Raw genomic sequence first — 14,967 nt, 5'->3', positions numbered from 1 at the left:
GGGAGACTAATACAACACACTTGAACTGCTGTACCCTAAGTGAGCAAAAATCGAATTTCAGGGTTCGATCTTATCCGCTGGTAGTGGGTTTTGTTTCCGCGTTTCTTTCCTTATTCTAAGTCACTGGTACCTCTATTGAACCAGGGTTGTATACAAAAACATCTCATTCTCATTGAGGGGATTTTTTGAAAATATGTTCAAACAACACTAACGCCCTAGTTCTTTGTATGCAGTTTTTCGTATGGAAAGTGAATATTGATTACGTTTCATTGGGTAACCGAGTGGATTCTGAATGTTTTCAAATCGCCACCGAATTCATTGAAGTGTCTCCTGATGCTATTACCAAGTCTTACTTATTTCCGGAATTCTCCAGGGGCAAGCACTGTTGAGGATTCACAAAACTTTTCCGACGTAGAGTGGCCTTGGAATTCGAGTTTATGGTAACTTATTCTTTCGTGTGAGTTCTAGAGAAGAACCGAATCACGGAACGCCGCTGGTTAGTGGTATCGACAGACGTGTCAGTCGTATTCCTGCGTCGAAACGTTGGACTTCATCATGTGGCTTCCCAGATCCCCACTTGACCAAAACCCCTTTCTATCTCGGGTTCAACTAACTAATCCTGCGGATGACGTCAACCATCCGCCTTGCTTGATAGCACGACCTTTGGAAACTTGGTGACAACGACGACGTCCGTCGATAATCGCTGGCAATCCAGCAAGGAATGTACTGTTGAATTCTGTTGTAGAGACGTTTAGTTGTACTCTTCCATGTTCTGGGTGTGAACGGGCATCTTTCAATTCCAGCTGGAGCATTTCGTTGAGGGCTGCTGCTGAAACCTGAAGCACGATGACCGGTAACTGCTGGAACGATCAGAGATCTCTCGTGACCACTGCAGCCATTTAGCTTAAATTTGATAGCGCCTTTCGGCGGTGACTGTCCATAAAGAGGATACCGGCTAGTGTGTGACATTCAACTCAACCAATCAAACCCATCACATTGGAATGCAATTGCTAAGCTACATGATACCGTTATAGAAGTCAGACCTGGTTATGTTCGATTTTTCCAGATTTTGAAGATGAACCCAGAGTCGCATCTTTCCCTTGGAACGATTCATTAGTGGCGCATGAAGGTTAGGAGAACTAAGGGGACCCAAGCGTGCCTTTAATTCGGTTGGTCTGTATCGCTGCTTAGTTCTACTTTCACTGGTTAAAGGCATTTATGAATTTTTTGGCCGATTTCACTTGAAGGGAAGACGAACACTGTGTGAGCTCAGCGTATTATCATCCACAATAAGACTATCCCCGATTCATACAGCTTGTGGTGGTTCTAACGCAACAAACAGCCTTTGGGTTTTGTTACAGTTGCGCTTAAAATTGTAAGATGAAGTTGCCGATAGGACTCTTTCGGCCATAGGAATTGTGGAAACTCCCTTCCCGGGCAATCATAGCAATGTAATCAAACGGATCTACTTCCTGCCACAACGAAGTTCTGGTTTCTACGATAACTTACAATATCTAGGCTACTTAGCGGAACACACTCATTTGCAAATCAATTTAGTTTTCACCGAAGACTCAACCGAATCTCTCGTTTATGATATTCTACAACTGAATGTGCTGCACACAGGCCGTCTCATTCAGTTGGCACGATATTCGAGATATTGTGATATTCGTAATGCACTACTCATAAGGCTGCACATTCAGTTGCCTGGAAACATCACAAACGAGAGATCCAGCTGGGTTCCAGGTGAGTCTGTCGAAAAACAAATTAGTTGGGAAATGAGTGTATTTCGCTAATTTCGTGCAATTCGGTTTCAAGTAGAACATAAGGCTGACGGAAACTCGGGGACTGCACCTACCTGATGAGCCCAGGAAGGGCTGTCAGAGAGTTTTCAGCAACCTTGTGAGTAGGCTACTTGCTTTTGATAGAGCTGGCCTCATCTGTCTCGGTGTTTAGACGGGGTGCTCAGTATAAGCACATTCCGTGGTTTGGTTGCTGATCTATTCGCTGAGCTCAACAGTTGCATGGTAACAGATGAACAAGCAAGCAGCACACCAGAGCTACCTATATTCTCCAACATCGCCAAACCCCGTTGTATATATTTGCTCAGTGCTATGCGACCATACTCAACAGACTATCGGGGTTTTTCTACGAGACAAATTTTCTCCTCTCTGTATGGGCTATCCTCTTGCCCTGTCCCCACGGCAGTCGCAGGTGGTCCAGGTTCAGTCAGACCATGTATCTAACTGTTCACTGGAGGTCACGTGGTCCAGTTTGGTTCAGTCAGGCCATGTATCTAACTGTTCACTGGAGGTCACGGTCAACTAAGCTTTGGACGATCGGAGCGTGCCGTTTTTAAGGCCAAGCTTTTCTAACTCCTCCGGGAAAGGTACCGTCGCTGTTCCCATAAGTGATAAAATACCATGCTGTATTCAAGCCTATCGCGGAGGTCAGCACGATTTTACCATCGGGTCGCCTTATCGCACGATTATTCACGGTCGCGGTGCCAGCCGTTTGGTTACTTCACTTTGATCTTAACATGGTAGGTTTTTGCAGAGTGAATTTCCTGGCAGTGTAGCCCTCGGGATCATTGCAGCAGCCATTCCCAACCACAATATCAAGAAGTCAGCCTCCCATCTAGCCCTCTACCCTACCTTCGTTGGTTGTCTCAGGGTCGGAACACCCAGCTGTCGACATTTTTCGTTGTTACTCGAGTTGCACTGTTCGCTCATAAAAACAGGTATCGATGTGGATTTCCAACTCACTTTTCTATCTCGTCATCATCGATAGCACAACAGTGTTCAACACTGATGCCTTTGAAAGCTTTGGCATAAAGAGTAAAATGAAACTGGATGTGGAAGGTACCTAGTGCTAGCTTAACACAATGATGCCGAGGTGCGCACAACAAAAATGCCGTTGGCGTCGATTGGCGGCCATACCTTCAAGCGTTTCCAACTATGAGGATTTTTCGGACTCCACTCTGGAAGGTGAGTGACATCTAAACCTTTCGTAATCTGAATTGGAGCGATTCATCCAGACATTGAACGACGCCCCGTCACCGGTCGACATTCTGTTTGCAAGCCATAAGGTCCTTTCCACACAATTTAGTGAAGTTGCCACGCCGTGGTGTAGCGACCCGGACCGGGCCTGTAGTGTGTGTTGAACTCGGGACCTGTTAGGGTAGTACCATAGTTTAGCGATAGTTCTTTCCCCATCGGTTCAGTCCCGAATAGATTTGTGCGAATTTCGGGATTGATGACACCATCCACTTGCAGCCACTTTACAAAACTGCGATTGAAATCAATATCATTTGGTCATAGTAGAGTGTTTTTCGCAACTACGGAACGGTAGGATTCATATACGCGAAACTTTGTTGTGTGTACACAACGCTTTCGGCAAAGATTGACGATGTGTTCGTTCTTCTGTTGAAGACCCATAGGACATCCGTCGGAACAGATTTCCGCTCTATAGATTCTGTAAACGCCGTATAGACTGCCGAACACATGGCTTGGCACGATCGAAGTTGCTGCAGTGTGTTTGCGCGATGCTGCCATGTACAATCTTTACTTCGTTTCTTTGACACAAACCACTTGATGAGCTCTCAAACTACGAGGACATTGCGTCAGTTAACTGATTGTCTGTTATACGACAAATATCTCATTTTGTGACAGCGTCACTCGGTCGTGTAGTTGTCTTCCCAGGAGTATTTAAACAGTTGTCTTCGTGGTGTCCTCACCAACGGCGGACTTCACACGTTTTTGTTTTTTGACAAGACATTTATTAGGTTGTGTATTTAGCAATTCCCCTTTTTATTCTCACCAGCTTGATGAGCTAATCTCACTGCCTCCAAATATGGCAACCCTTTCACCAGCTTTGTCTGCTGAATTCATTGTTCAACGTGCCACCCACGTGCACATTAACTCTTTTGGGATCGAAAAGTTGGCGAAAGAGGTGAGTGCCTAGACCCCATCCGTCCAGTTGGGGAGTTATCATTTGCTTTGTCTTCGGGTACGTTCGGAATTGAAAAATGGTCTTCCCAAGAGCTTACTCCAAAGATCCCAAATGACCGGGCCATTGAATGGTAGTGTGCGAATTCCACCAACTCTTTAAGTCTACATCGTGGTTTGCAGGATTTTCGTCACCGATTTACTGAATTTCTCTTTCTGGACCGAGTCATCCGATCAACAGTACCAAGTCCTGTTCAATCAGAAAGTACACACGGGCTACTGGGCTCTTTGTGCAGCTGTTAACAGAGCGGTCGAGGTTTTGTTCACCCATGTCTCCGATCGATACACTACTCTTTTACTTAGGAAGGATTTGATCTGTTGGATCCAAACACTTATCAACACGTCACTGAGGCACAACTGAAACGAATCTTCCGTTCCGTTGGGAACGTGGAAATACCCTTGTTCGCCGAGCGCCTACGTCTTCTTCGAGAGAGTGGGAAGACTCTTGTTCGAGATTTCGGTGGCTCGTTCAAGAATGTTGTTCAGATGTGCGAAAGATCAGCTTTTAAACTATTGGATGTGCTTTGTGAACACTTCCCGTCGTTTAAAGATACGGCTATCTACGAAGGCCAGCAAGGTGCCGGATTGTTTGCCTTCACATCCCTATTTAGTTTCTTTTTTGAAACGAGCGCAACTCCTCGTTGGTGAACTCTGGTTGTGTTTCAACGGACAGGGTGTTGGTGCTTTCGATGATATTGACAAAATCACCGCATTCGCAGATTACAGGTAGATGATTCGGTTGAATTTGTTCTAATATGTACTCGTTCGCACACACACACAGAGTACCACAAGTTCTGTTCTATTATGGTGCTGTTTCCTACTCGGACAAACTTTTGGATGTGATTCGTACGGGTAAGTGTACTTACACACTCTACTGGGCACTGGTGTCAGTTTTTAAACTAAGCTGATTGTGGTGTGAGCGATGGCACAAACTGGCGACTAGCTTCTCAGGACTGAATTAGGTGGTCACGTGGTTATTCATTCAAATCAGGTGATAAATTCATTCTACATTTGTTTGAAAAACGAAACTAATGACCGAACTTGATGTACTGGCACTTCGAAACTATCCTCCGGAGATATTACTCGGCTTCGGTGCTGATAAAACCGTGTTTCCCGCTGAAGGCGAAAGCCGATGAAGAAATGTACTTAACGAATAAAATGTTTAGGAACAGCACATTGCGCCTTTTTTTCCGGGCCAGCATGCTGGGCTAGAATCATTGGCTGGTGGTGACTGGAGAGTAAGCCAACCCAACCATCTCCATGTTAAGGGATCTTTTCACTTATCATTGAGGTATTAACGCCCCAGTCTTAATCGGCAAGAGAAGTTCAGTTGCGTAAGAACATCGTAAACGGGAGATTCAGCTGAGTCTCCCATCCAATTTGGGTTCAAGTAGAACATAAGGTTGACGGAAACTCGGGAACTGCGTCTGCCTGATGTGCCTCAAGAAGGGCGAAACCGGTCATGGGCTGTTGAGGAGTTTTAGCAACCTTGTGAGTAGTTTCCTTTATGGTTTCGATGATGTTCTAAAGCGAATTTCAGATGCTAATAGAATCGAATGTTGTTATCCCACATCAACGCCTTCGTTACCCTCGGAACATTGCAGGCGAGAGAATTTGGCTCTGTATCCCATAATAGAGGAAATAGGTACGCGAGAACTCAGAGAGCCGTCAGTGAGGACCAGTTGATTTGCATCTGCAATGTCCCTTCCAAGATTCCTCCATCTGTACTGACGTGATCATTCTGGTTGTCCTATTTCAGCGGACGCGAGGCTTGTATTTTAGCTCGGCGTGTCGGGCGAAAAGTGCACAAGACGTCTAAGATGAAATAATCTTGGCGCATCCAGCCTGCCTTAGTGGACTGGCGGTAACCAGAAATCTCCACATGGCTAAAGATATTCACTGCTGATAAGCTGTGGTAAGGGCAAGAAAACTCAAGTTCAATGGTTGCTCACTTAGGTGTCGGAACATGAAAGGGACCATACATACAATTGGGAGCTTTAGGGAACCCAACACCTGCCCACAAGCAATCACTGGTGAATTATGCTTAGTAGTCCATTCTATTTTTGCAGTAAGTCCTAACTTCACGTATTTTTATTGACTTGAATGTTCACTGATAGCCTGTTGTCTTCATGTTCAGGTGAACTGATCCCTAATGGAAGTCAGTTGGAGGTAGAAATCCGCGGTGCAACAATTCACGCTGTTCAGGTAGGCTTACCTTTCGGTAGTCGTCCATCGGACTTCTTGTTCATCTTCTAACTTGAGCAGAAAGCGATACCGTCAGTTCTGCTTTTCCGTTTAAGATCACAACAAAAAAGTCAGCCTATTATCTCCAACAACACTTCGTAATAGAAATATCGTTTTAGTACACGCTTGGTGGTTAGAGCACGAATTTACTCACCGGAAGGTCTGTGGTTCGAACCCGACCTTTGCATCTCGATTTCCCCTGTCTAGGCTTGGACAGCGTGGTAGTATCGCAGCCCTCGTGCTTCCTTCGGGTTGTATGGCAGTTAGACACCAAGAAGGTGTTACAGCTGAATTGTTTTTTACACGCGTTTTATGTTTCTTCAAACCCTACTAACCAACTTGGAGCTTAATAAAGGATAAATTGCGCAACTCTTATGGTTCCTCCATGGTTCTTCACTCGAGAAGCCAGCCTACATTGGATCCTATACAGTGTATTGGTCTCACTGCTACTCAATGCTTCGTGGCCATATGGTATGGCGTTCAACTACTAACCAGATGGCGCCAGTTCGAATGTCCCCAGAGCTTTGTGACGTGTACACTACTGATAAGTCCTATCCAGAATGAAAAAAATCGTTCAGCTCTAACACCCCTTCCGGTGCCTAGCTGCCATGCGCCCGAAGGAAGCACGAGGGCTGGGATACTGCCAGGTTACCCAAGCCTAGACAGGGAAAGTCGAGAGGCGAAGGTCGGGTTGGAACCACAGACTTTCCGATCAGTAAATTCGTTTCGTGCTCTCTTGCATCATCTATCTCAAGAATGAAACAGCCAAATGACGCTTCTGGTCTTTTCAGTACATTGATCTCACTTGCAAAGTGAAATGTCGCTCGAAACTTCAAAATATCGCAACCCACAGCAACATCGTTACACGGTTAACTGTTCGTAACTGATCGATTTTCATTGAACCAAGCATTCATTTGTTATCCCTCGTCACATGCGGGAAATCATGAGGTCTTATCTAACCGCTCTTGCCTTGTTTGGAAACATAAACATGGTGCATTTCACGTGGCCCTGTTAGGCCTCTCAGGAGTGCGTAACCGAAATCTCCCACTTAGTCACGAGACATCCAAGTGGACAGGCACATGTTTCCGGCGACTTGCTCCTACGTCGTATAGTTGTCCACGCGCTTCAGTTCTCAATCTGACCACCTCTGGAAGTTTTTGCACACATTTTTAACGCACATACACACCCCTTTTTGCTGTTGTATTTACAAGTGACCTTAGCTCAGATGTCTAATCACTCGTTGACCAACAGTGTCCCACATTTCGGAGTGTACTTTTGGTCGGAACCTGATCCGAGCCCCGCGACTGCTCCCTTCTAGGTTTGGGTACCCTGCCGGTATCTTCTTTGGGGACACTGAAAAGCTTTTCCAGCCGAACGTTATTATTAGCTATTATCATTATATTTGTATGTTCTGACCTATATAATTGTATTGTTTGTGGACACATTTTCATCAGGTTTTTCCTACTGCTAATGTGTGGCGCAATTTATCCGGAGGGAACAAGATATATCTCTGTTGGTACTTTAGGTACTCATATACGTACCCTGCGTCTTGATCTGTCTGCCTCCGAGTACGCCAGGTGTTCAGGTGGAGTCTCATTTACAATTCCCATCCCTCAGTCTATTTGAGTTCGCTTCGCGCGATATCAGGGCTACGAAAATCGCATCACTTGTCGCGAAAGTTCTGCCTTTTGTTTGACCTTATTACTGAATGGAACTTTGTCGATTTCACGGATTCTGAGGCATTTTAGGCGACATTTTGGCGAATGGTTTTGCTGATAAAAGTTAGTCCCATTGCAGGTAGTTATTGATCGGATCGAATGTAGCGACGTAGGTGGCTTGTCGAACTGCTGTTGCCTCACACTGCAAGAATTCGGAGCTCTGATCTCATGTTTTCAAACCTCTACGCAAGCATCTTTAGTCATTCCCCCGACGTTGTTCTTAAATTTCCATCGGTTGGGTGTACGGCTACCAACAGTGGAATCAAAGTAATACCGATGGGGTATTGTCAGATCCTTTGCCTAATCGGCACTTGGAGCCAGTTTGGTCGTTTCCGTTTTCGATTGGGTCTTAGCTGTAAACTATGCGGTACTGTCATGTTCTGGGATAGTTCGAGACGTCGAACATGTTCGTCGTCCAAACAAGATGTCCCACTGGAAACTTTCTGCTTCTTGCCGGTATTGAGTTTGCATGTGGTTTGGTCGTAGCTGGTTGATACGTCTTGTCCAACGTCGACTTCGTAGACCACGTTCCCTTTTTTACCCAGGACAGTACCACTGGACCACTTTTCGGGACCTTGAAAGTTTCTTGCGTAAACCACGTCAGCAATGCGGAATTTTCGCGGTCCGTCTGTTTGTCTTATTTGCCGCATTTCTGGTGTCCTTCCTCTTGGGCCTAACATTGTCCTAAGTAGTCCTGATTTTCCGTCCAAACGTGCATTCTGCGGGCGATTTTCCACTGGGAACGTTTGTGTTTAGGGAATTTCGGTACATTGTCAAAAATGGTTAGATCGTGTTGCCCGATGTCTTCCTTCCTCCCACTTTAAGTAGAGCCCGTTTGAAGGTATCCACGAATCGTTCAGCCTGCCCGTTGGATTGAGGATGATAAGGCGGTGAGAACTTCTGCTCGATACCATTTTCTTTGCAAAACTGTCTGAAGTGTGTTGAGGTGAATTGTGTTCCATTGTCGGTCACAATCAGCTCCGGATTACCGAAATATTGGAACACCCTAGCCAGTTCATCGACAGTTGACTGTGCCGTAGTATTGCCCAAAAGGAACACATCTGGCCATTTAATGAATGAATCCACCAGAATGAGATACGACTGACCATTGATTGGACCTGCATAATCCAAGTGAATTCTTTCCCAATGTTTCTTGCTTTTCGGCCATGGTTGGTCTGGCCATTTGGGAGGTGTCTTTGCTGCCATTTGACAAGGTTCACATTTGTGACAAAACTGTTCTATTTCTGTGTCCAGAACGGGCAATTATTGTGGCATCGGAGGCCTCGAATTACGGTATTGGAGCAGTGGCTTCACATGTTTTACTCGGAGGACAACAGAAGGCTATCGCCCACGCAGCGCGGACAGCAGCTGTGAAAAACTACAGCCAGATTATTAGAGGCTCTAGCTATCGTTTTTTCTGTGAATCGTTTCCCCAAAATGCTCTACGGAAGACACTTCACGCTGCTTACCGACCACAAACCACTGCTATCAATATTCGGGGCAATGAAAGAGATTCCTGTTGTCACAGTAAATCGTCTGCAAAGATGAGCTACCATACTGTTAGCCTATGATTTTACTATTCAGTGCCGATCAACGTAAGAAATCGGCCAAGCAAATGCCTTGTCTCGCCTAATCAAATCATATCCAAGAGAAAATGATGATTGTGTGATCGCAGCGACTAATTTCGAGTCCGAGGTTCATCAGATCCTCATTGAAAACGTCAGAAGATTACCAGTTACTGCTGAGGCCGGCAATGAGGAAATCTTATTGGAAGTTATGAATTACGTACAGACGAAGTGGCCGAATGGTGAAATCTCTTCAGGGCTACGACCATTTTCTTAATCGACGTGAATTGCTTTCAATTGTTGACCGGATTGTAGTACCAACAAAGCTACGAAAACAAGCGATGCAACAGTTTCACTCAGGACATCCAGGTACAGCCCGTATGAAAGGCCTCGTGAGAAGTTTTGTTTATAGGCTCAAATGGACACCGAAATAGAACAGTTTTGTCACAAATGTGAACCTTGTCAAATGGCAGCAAAGACACCTCCCAAATGGCCAGACCAACCATGGCCGAAAAGCAAGAAACATTGGGAAAGAATTCACTTGGATTATGCAGGTCCAATCAATGGTCAGTCGTATCTCATTCTGGTGGATTCATTCATTAAATGGCCAGATGTGTTCCTTTTGGGCAATACTACGGCACAGTCAACTGTCGATGAACTGGCTAGGGTGTTCCAATATTTCGGTAATCCGGAGCTGATTGTGACCGACAATGGAACACAATTCACCTCAACACACTTCAGACAGTTTTGCAAAGAAAATGGTATCGAGCAGAAGTTCTCACCGCCTTATCATCCTCAATCCAACGGGCAGGCTGAACGATTCGTGGATACCTTCAAACGGGCTCTACTTAAAGTGGGAGGAAGGAAGACATCGGGCAACACGATCTAACCATTTTTGACAATGTACCGAAATTCCCTAAACACAAACGTTCCCAGTGGAAAATCGCCCGCAGAATGCACGTTTGGACGGAAAATCAGGACTACTTAGGACAATGTTAGGCCCAAGAGGAAGGACACCAGAAATGCGGCAAATAAGACAAACAGACGGACCGCGAAAATTCCGCATTGCTGACGTGGTTTACGCAAGAAACTTTCAAGGTCCCGAAAAGTGGTCCAGTGGTACTGTCCTGGGTAAAAAAGGGAACGTGGTCTACGAAGTCGACGTTGGACAAGACGTATCAACCAGCTACGACCAAACCACATGCAAACTCAATACCGGCAAGAAGCAGAAAGTTTCCAGTGGGACATCTTGTTTGGACGACGAACATGTTCGACGTCTCGAACTATCCCAGAACATGACAGTACCGCATAGTTTACAGCTAAGACCCAATCGAAAACGGAAACGACCAAACTGGCTCCAAGTTAACCCGAAGAAGAAGAAAAGCTACGATCAGATTCAAGCAGTGCGAAAACGGTTTCAAATTGAAAGGGGAGGTAATACGACTGCGCATCGGTCTACTGCGCAGCGGAACAATCATGTGAAACAGGGCCGTGCGATTATGCCCACACGTCTGAATCACGTCCGATTTCATTATGTGCCGGGAAAGGTCAAAATGGGACGCAGAAAGTCCACACCCACTCCATGGCCAAGGCACCCCGTACACGAGCTCACAGACGGCCATCTGTGATTAACCAAGGGAAAGGAACAACCGCCCGAGAACCAATGTGGGCGTGCAAGAGACAGACTGGTTGGTTGAGAGCAGATCGACCATGGAATGCGGTCACAAGTGAGTCATATAAATAGAAAGTTGTAATTGCGTTAACACAGTTTTTTCTGGTCGCCTTCTTGTCTTCTGACTATACTTCAGTAGCTTCAGGGAAGGTGAAGAATTACAACACCTACTCACTGGGTAATTCCTCCTCTTTAGTGTTCGTCCACTGCTTCAGTAGACTTTGCATAGAGAACTTACTTAAGGGAAACTACCTTCCTGGGGAGTTTAGGACTTTTCTTGTTAGCCACTATTTATTGTGCAGCACTCCTTCTCTCCGAAGAAGCACCTATCCTCAAAAGGTTCTGGCTACCAGGTTTCGCCCTGGTGTTCACTGAATTTTGTACTTCCGCTTGTGAACTTCACGTTTAACTTGACAATAGTCTTATGGGAATCAGCTACCGAGCAGGCAGCCCACTTAAAAACGTGAAAAACTGAGCTCTCTTGGTCTGCTCAACCAGGGAAGCGCGAGGAGACGAGTAGTCAGGATGAACTCGTAGGTAGCTAGCATGCTCACCACATTGGGAGAAACGCGTCTAAGTGTAACACAGAACTCTGGTATGTTGGGTGTCAAGGAAGGCGGACGTCCTAAGCATTTCTGCTGCATCAGGATCAATACGCACCCCGGCGAATGGTTGGCCGTTCTTCGTGACATATCCCCCTCTTTTCTGTTGATGCAATTGCACAAATGCAAGTGTACTCGGACCAAGGCGAGATACAAACGTAATGCAATCGGGGATTACTTTGAATCCCCGATTATCATCGCCTCGTTTTAGGTGGTTGGATAAGTGCAACGTTCACTTGAATTCAACTCGTCGAATTATATCCATACAGTATTCTACCGATCTGGTTGATTCATAGGGGTCTGACAAACAGTCTGTTGACATACCAGATTTTGAGGTGTAACGAAGGTGTCAACTTGTCCCCTACAGTTTGGACTACCCGCGTTTTTTGTGTGGCTGAGCTGTTGAGCCAAGGGTCTCAGATCAGCATTAAAATTGTCCTCTTGTTCAGGTCTATGCGATCTGGCGTTACTTTAGCGTACTTATAGATGCAAACAAACGTACCGAATTCACCGTTTTACGGTGATATCAGTCGGGTTGCAGTATCACACGAGTGTTCAACACTAATGCATCGCTGCCGCACGTTCGCTGGATATGGTATGGCGGATAATCGAAAGCTGTAACATCTCATTTTTTCAACTGTCGCCTCGAATTTACTGGTCGAAAGGTCCGTGGTTCGAATCCGACCTTTGCATATCGACTTCCCCTGTCTAGGCTTGGGCGATCTGGCAGTATCCGGCCCTCGTGCTTCCTTCGGTTGGCGTGGCACCTAGGCACCGCAAGGGTGTTACAGCCGAACGATCTATTTTTTTAATTTTTAACTTCTCTTTATCCTCTCTTTTGATATCCACTCTTCTATGGATCCCAGCACATCGGTCAGACAGCACCCAGAAAAGTGGTTGATTCCACGCAGCCGTTCCTAACTGTTGCTTCACTATTCAGACCTTTTTGTGCAGTTGTGTAGCCCTTGTCAGACATAGGAACCATGCTAGAAGTTCGGATTACAGGAAAATTGGCCTCTGATACAAGACCCGTACTATTCCTACTCCTCGTCGTATTCCATACCACAAATATCCACCTTCCTCCTCCCCCGTACTCCAGCTGATTGTCCAGAAAGTGAAAGACCTTCTGGCTGAGGCAGGTCACCTAAAGACCCCGTGCAACGCCATTTTAGCGGATAACTACCTGTGGACGTTTCGTCGAGAGCATGCCGCGGAAATCGACGCTGTCATTCCCATGCACAAAACTCGGTGTTTGTTCTACTAAAATTCGCGCTTTTGGTTTATGATTTTTCACGCCTGTTGAGCAATTTTGAACACGAAAGCCAAACGCTTGGTTCGTCTGGTTTTTTTCTAGTCAAAAATACAACATGTATCTCGAAATGATTCTTTTAACTGGCTTCCATGGTTCTGTAGGGTGTCGATCAACCAAAGGTCCTACTCTTCCGTGTGATCAGTCAGTCCTCAAAACCATGCCTCCTTTTCGTCATCCGCCGAACGGGATCCCTGATTGTCTTCATTCGGTTCAGCCAAACTTAGAGGTGGTGTAGTTGGGTCTGCATTGCCTTCACCTTCGTCCTGATTGGTTGGTTCCTTCCATTTGGGTCGATAGTGTGTGGGGTGCGTTTGACGGGCTTCACTTAAATAATGCTTTACATACGGTACTAAACCTCTTCCGATGGGGCGTATGTCGATGGCGTTGTTCAGGTTTTCACTCAAGCTTTTAATCGATGAATTCAAATCGGTTGTGGTTTCTGTTTGATCGATTGGGGGCAGGTGAATGTTTTCTATCGACCTGGAAGAAGTTGAAAGGAACCAAAAAGTGAACTCAAGTTTGTGATGGGATTCGAGCGTGAACAAACTTCCCCCCGCTTCGCCGACTGGTGTCCCACCGCCTGTGCACCTACGATTTCTTATATCATACTGCCCGTTAGCTGCATTGTCTCGTCAAAGCGCGAGCACAACATGATTGTTATATTTGACAAGGGGCTGAGATACTACCGAATTGCTTGATAATGTACACGTTTTTGTTGCAGTTAGAGGTTCATTGGTATGCGGATGAAATCGTTCACTCCGGGAGTTGGTATATACCACACTGCCGCTCATGAGGGGATGACTGGATAGCCAAGAGACAGTAAACCAACTAACCTTAAGCTCTTTTCGGTCGTTTCTCATTGGATGAATTTCATTCTCGTACGGTTTTTCGAATCCACGCTTAAAAAGTGACAATCTAGAATAATCGTGTCGGGTCAAGAAGGGACTGAGAACATCACAAACGAGGGATTCAGCTGGGTTCCAGGTGAGTCTCTCAAACAACCAAATTGATTGGCAAATAAGTATATATTCGCTGATCTCGTGCAATTTGGGTTCAAGTAGAACATAAGGTTGACGGAAACCAGGGGTCTGCGCCTACCTGATGAGCCCCAAAGAGGACGAAACCAGTCGTGGGCTGTCGACGGATTTTCAGCAACCTTATGAGTAGTACATTACAAAGCTATACAAGAAGGGACTTGTTTTTGTGTCTACTGGACGGTTTGCGTGGGACTAATCACGTGGTGAACGACGATAGTTTACTCGGAGACACTATGCTAGGATAAACTACTGAGTGGAAATACCGGAGGCTGTAGCAACTTTGTGAGTGCTGTCTACTGTCAATAAACTCAACCAATACTCTCATTCTCTTGGGCTAACTGACGTGGGGTTGAACAAATGGAATAATGTTCGCGCCCCAACGGAGCCCCTGATTCGTGGGTGCTCGTGTACAACTCCGTTTATGTGTCAGACCATCGTTAAATGCAGCGGACGCTATGTGAAAACCACCATGGCATCCCAACGGAGTGATTCGTGGGTGCTCGTGTACAACTCCGTTTATGTGTCAGACCATCGTTAAATGCGGTGGACGCTATGTGAAAACCACCCACCAATCAACCTGTTAGCTGTGGCATCGAAGGTGCTCTCTGGCCTAATCCTTCGAAGGTTGACTGAACACAGAGAGAGGCAGGTCCGTAAAAACCAATCTGGGTTCCGTCCTGCTGGAGGTTGCGTCGATCATATATTCACCCTCCGACAGATTCTGGAACAGCGACACTGCTTCCAGCAACCAACAATGGTTGTTTTTCTTGATCTGAAAGCTGCCTTTGACTCTGTGGACCGCCAAGCACTATG

At 45.9% G+C, this 14,967-nt stretch overlaps 4 protein-coding genes across 4 annotated transcripts in view; 2 read left to right on the top strand and 2 right to left on the bottom strand.

Moving 5' to 3' along the window:
- T265_13784 (hypothetical protein) overlaps positions 1–10,965 on the top strand; it is a gene marked incomplete at both ends in the record, with an annotated part of 31,268 nt that extends 20,303 nt beyond the window's left edge. The window contains 7 exons of the mRNA XM_009170505.1: positions 1,414–1,743; positions 3,869–3,948; positions 4,555–4,730; positions 4,786–4,856; positions 6,142–6,209; positions 9,944–10,384; positions 10,485–10,965. Coding sequence (XP_009168769.1) covers positions 1,414–1,743; positions 3,869–3,948; positions 4,555–4,730; positions 4,786–4,856; positions 6,142–6,209; positions 9,944–10,384; positions 10,485–10,964 — 1,646 coding nt within the window. The remainder of the gene's footprint in view (positions 1–1,413; positions 1,744–3,868; positions 3,949–4,554; positions 4,731–4,785; positions 4,857–6,141; positions 6,210–9,943; positions 10,385–10,484) is intronic.
- On the bottom strand, positions 8,254–8,616 carry T265_05482 (hypothetical protein; the record flags this gene model as incomplete). The annotated part of the gene is made up of 1 exon (XM_009170493.1): positions 8,254–8,616. One exon carries the CDS (start codon positions 8,614–8,616, stop codon positions 8,254–8,256), a length of 363 nt encoding a protein of 120 aa, XP_009168757.1.
- A 229-nt stretch (positions 10,966–11,194) lies between the features above and the next one.
- Positions 11,195–14,967, top strand: part of T265_05481 (hypothetical protein) — a gene marked incomplete at both ends in the record, with an annotated part of 52,086 nt that continues 48,313 nt past the window's right edge. The window contains one exon of the mRNA XM_009170492.1: positions 11,195–11,258. Within this exon, the coding sequence (XP_009168756.1) occupies positions 11,195–11,258 (64 nt within the window). The remainder of the gene's footprint in view (positions 11,259–14,967) is intronic.
- T265_05480 (hypothetical protein) overlaps positions 12,469–14,967 on the bottom strand; it is a gene marked incomplete at both ends in the record, with an annotated part of 58,333 nt that continues 55,834 nt past the window's right edge. The window contains one exon of the mRNA XM_009170491.1: positions 12,469–13,597. Within this exon, the coding sequence (XP_009168755.1) occupies positions 13,267–13,597 (331 nt within the window). The remainder of the gene's footprint in view (positions 13,598–14,967) is intronic.

This window comes from Opisthorchis viverrini (assembly GCF_000715545.1).
Source record: "Opisthorchis viverrini unplaced genomic scaffold opera_v5_105, whole genome shotgun sequence".
NCBI classification, from domain to species: Eukaryota; Metazoa; Platyhelminthes; class Trematoda; order Opisthorchiida; family Opisthorchiidae; genus Opisthorchis; species Opisthorchis viverrini.
Note: the sequence above shows the minus strand (reverse complement) of the source record. Positions and strands in the feature narration are given on the sequence as shown.